Genomic DNA, 4106 nt, shown 5'->3' on the forward strand with positions numbered 1-4106 from the left:
ATTGGGACAGGGAGCACAATGCAGTGGGGAGTGCCTTGCAACGGGGAGCGCACCGAGCCAGGGAGCATGAGGCAATGGGAGAGAGCACATTGCAAGACRGGAAGATCCCTTCTTGCAGAGAGGGCATCAAAGCAGGAGAGCACGGTGCAGCAGGGAGCACGTCGCASCTGGGGAAGAGAGCGGAACAGGGTGGCAAAATGCAACTGCAAACGCAATGCGCTGGGGCAGCACACTGAGCGAGGGAAGGTTTTGCAGCGGGGATGCACGCGGCGGGGAGCGCGCCTCACCGGTGCCGCGTGACCACGTTGAGGTACTGCTGCAGGTCGTTGTAGAAGCGCAGCAGCTCCTCCACGGGGGCGTCGTCGCCGGGGTAGGTGGGCTGCAGCGGCCCCGCGGCGCCCGGCTGCGYGGCCAGCAGCGCCAGGCAGCAGGCGAGGAGGAGCAGGGAGCACCAGCGGCCGCGGGGAGCCATGGCCTGCGGCGGGCAGCACCCCTGAGGCCGGGCGCACACGTGCGAGCATGCACAAATACGTGCACTTGCGAACACATGCGTGCGCGCTTGCAAACACATGCATGTGCTCTTGCAAACACATACGTGTGCACTTGGAAACACATGGATGTGCAAACACATGCATGTGCACTTGCAAATACATACATGTGCACTTGCAAACACATGCCTGTGCACTTGCAAACACATGCATGTGCACTTGCAAACACATACATGTGCTCTTGCAAATACATACATGTGCACTTGCAAACACATGCATGTGCACTTGCAAACACATGTGTGTGCACTTACAAATACATACATGTGCTCTTGCAAATACATGCATGTGCACTTKGAAACACATGCATGTGCACTTGGAAACACATGTGTGTGCACATGCATGCACTCACACATGCCACAGTGCACACCTGCATGCATGCACCCAGCTGCATGTCACACTTGCACACTCACGCTGCCCTTGTGCACCCCCGTTTCACCCACTCACTACCCCCCTGCACACACCCCCCCAATCCATCCTGTTTTCTCCCCACCGCCTCCCCAGCGGGCAGGGTCCGAGCGCGGCACCACTCACCTCGTTCTGCAGGACGTGGCACGGGGACAAGCGGCACGCGGGACCCCTGGCACCGGCTGCCGGGGCACCCGCTGCCACCAGCCTTTATACCCCCTGCGCAGCCCCCCCCGAGGCCCCCGCTGATGTCACCCGGCCCCAGGTGCCCCCCCCGGCTCTGGTTAATGTTTGAGCCCTGCCGGACCCCCGGGATGGGGCCCTGGCYGGGACGAGGACGTGGCCGTGCGGCGGGGACAGGGAGTCCCGCTGTCACCCTGGGAGCGCGGCTGGGCAGGAGCTGGGGTGGGCATGGAGGGAGAGATGGAGGGATAGGGAGGGGTGGGTGGATGGGTGGATGGAGGGATGGATGGAGGGATGGATGGATGGATGGATGGAGGGATGGATGGATGGAAGTAGGGATGGAAGTAGGGATGGAGGGATTGAGGGAGGGTCAGATGGAGGGATGGATGGATGGAGGGACAATTGAGTCAGGAATGGAGGGACGGATGGGTGCAGGGGTAAGGAAGGGAGGGATAGTAAAGTGGCTGGTTGGATCAGAGACAGGGATGGAGGGATGGATGGAGGGATGGATGGAGAGACGGGGGACGCAGAGGAGGGGTGCTGGGCAAGGGAGAGGCGTCCCTGGGGAGACGGGTGGGTGCCCGGGGAGGTGGAGGGAAGCGGGGACACACTGGGATAGAGGGGCAGGTGGCCGGACAGCAGGGAGGTCGCGTGGACACACGGGTGGGTGGCCGGATGACGAGGGGATGGTGGGGGGGCTGGCGCAGCCCCCAGGCCCAGGCTGCCCAGCTGTGCTGGGGGGCAATGGGGGGCCCTGGGGCTGGGGGGCACCGATGGGACAGACGGGTTCGGCACTGCCGGGTGCAGCCGCCCCCAACAGCCTCGGGGGCCCTGCAAGCAGGGGGTGTCGCCTGCTGCCCCCCCAGGTGCACAGAGCCACTGATGGGGCCCCACAGAGCACGCGGGTACCCAATGCACCCCGCACCCCCGCCACATGCACCCAGAAACTGGTGCACCCCCATCCATGGGGCACCCCCATCCCCAGGGCACCCTGCATCCAGTGCACCCTGCACCCCAATACCCAGTGCACCCTGCATCCAGTGCACCCTGCACCCCAATACCCAGTGCACCCCCATCTCCAGTGCACCCTGCACCCCAATACCCAGTGCACCCCCATCTGCAATGTACCCTTCATCCCAGCACAATGCACTCAGCACCCAGTGCATGCGGCACCCCTCACCAAATGCACTCAGAAACTGATGCACCCCCATCCCCAGGGCATCCTGCACCCCAATACCCAGTGCACCCCAATCCCCAGTGCACCGTGCATCCCAACACCTAATGCACCCAGCACCCAGTGCACGCTGAACCCCTCAACAAATGCATCCAGAAACTAGTGCACTCCCATCCCTGCATCCAGTGCACCCTACATTTCAACACCCAGTGCACCCCGATCCCCAATGCACCCTGCATCCCAACACCTAATGCACCCAGTGCAGGCTGCACCCCCACCCAATGCACCCAGCACACCTCCTGTTCTCCACCAGTGCACCCAGCACCCGATACCTGTGCATCCTGTGCCTAACGCCCYTAGCACCCACTGCCAGGGCCCCCCAGCACTCCGCAGTGCACCCTGCACCCAGAGCACCCACATCTCCAATGCACCCCACAAATGCACCCAGAGGACCTCCTGCCCACCCCCAGTGCATCCTGCACCCCGTGCACCCAGTGCACCCCTTCCCCCAGTATGCCCAGCACTCCCCACCACTGCACCCCACTYCCAATGTGGCCCAGCACCCAGTGCACCCAGCACCCTCATCCCGCACCCTAGTGTCCCAGGGCACCCCACACCCAGTTTACCCCCTTACCCAGCACTCGAGCACCCCCAAACTAGTGTCCCCAGCACCGAGCACACCCTGAAACCAGTACGCCCAGCACCCACCACCGATGTGCCCCCTCCCCAGTGCACCCCAGCACCCAAACGCACCCAGCGCCCACCGCCCGCGCGCAGCAGCCCCCCCGCAGCGCACACAGAGCCCACGCGGCTGCCCACGACGTTGCTCTTTATTGCCCGAGCGCGCGGGAGCTGAGAGGGGACGGGGACGCCGGGACCCCCGGGCTGGACGCCCGGCGCGGGGCCCGAGCTGCCAGCGGGACCCCCATGTGGCCCCTCCAGATTGCGGGGGGCGCCGGGGAGCAATGGGGGACAGGGGACGGTCACCACGCGGCGGCGGCGGCGTCGAACCTGCGGGAAGAGACACGGTGAGAATGGGGGGGACGAGACCTCACCGGCACCCGCAGCCCCGTCCCCCCGCACGGACAGACGGACGGACGGACGGACGGGGACACTCACCGTGACCTGCCAGGCTGGTCGCTGCCGGTGCCCAGGGGCAGCTCCGGCGCCRCGGGGCTGCCGCGTTTGCCGTACCTGGGGGCACGGAGCGCGTCGGAGAGCAGGCTGAGGTGTGCGTGCGACGGAGGGCACGCGCGTGTGCGCACGGGGGCTGGCAGGCGCACACCACGGCAATGCACAAGGGTGCAAATGAAACGYGTCGCTGTGCAAAGGGCGCCTCGCAGGTGCACGTGAAGGGGCACGGGTGAGGGTGCACCGGGGCGTTTGCAGCTCTGCAAAGGGGAGCTCGTGAAGGGGCACGTGCAGGTGAGAAGCGGGGAGACTGAACGTGCATGCAAAAGGGAGCTTGCAGGTGCATGCACGGGGAACTCGCAGGTGAATGCACAGAACAGCTCACAGGTGCATGCACAGAACAGCTCGCAGGGGCATGCAAAGAACAGCTCGCAGGTGCATGCACAGAGCGGCTTGCAGGTGCATGCACAGAGCGGCTTGCAGGTGCATGCACAGAACAGCTCGCAGGTGCATGCACAGAATAGCTCGCAGGTGCATGCACGGGGAGCTCACAGGTGCATGCAAAGAACAACTCACAGGTGCATGCACAGAACAGCTCACAGGTGCATGCACAGAGCAGCTTGCAGGTGCATGCACAGAGCGGCTTGCAGGTGCATGCACAGAAC

General features: G+C 64.6%; 2 protein-coding genes across 2 annotated transcripts in view; both read right to left on the reverse strand.

Moving 5' to 3' along the window:
- The window catches only part of LOC112948980 (pancreatic hormone-like), a 1095-nt gene extending 623 nt beyond the window's left edge, over positions 1-472 (reverse strand). Inside the window, exon 1 of the mRNA XM_026041348.1 lies at positions 288-472. Coding sequence (XP_025897133.1) covers positions 288-472 — 185 coding nt within the window. The remainder of the gene's footprint in view (positions 1-287) is intronic.
- Positions 473-3293: 2821 nt separating this feature from the next.
- LOC112949036 (peptide YY-like) overlaps positions 3294-4106 on the reverse strand; it is a 2050-nt gene continuing 1237 nt past the window's right edge. The window contains exons 3-4 of the mRNA XM_026041408.1: positions 3430-3504; positions 3294-3321 (exon numbers count right to left, since the gene is read on the reverse strand). Of these exons, the coding sequence (XP_025897193.1) occupies positions 3294-3321; positions 3430-3504 (103 nt within the window). The remainder of the gene's footprint in view (positions 3322-3429; positions 3505-4106) is intronic.

Source organism: Nothoprocta perdicaria, unplaced genomic scaffold (assembly GCF_003342845.1).
Source record: "Nothoprocta perdicaria isolate Ctin4 unplaced genomic scaffold, notPer1 scaffold_283, whole genome shotgun sequence".
Lineage (NCBI taxonomy): Eukaryota > Metazoa > Chordata > Aves > Tinamiformes > Tinamidae > Nothoprocta > Nothoprocta perdicaria.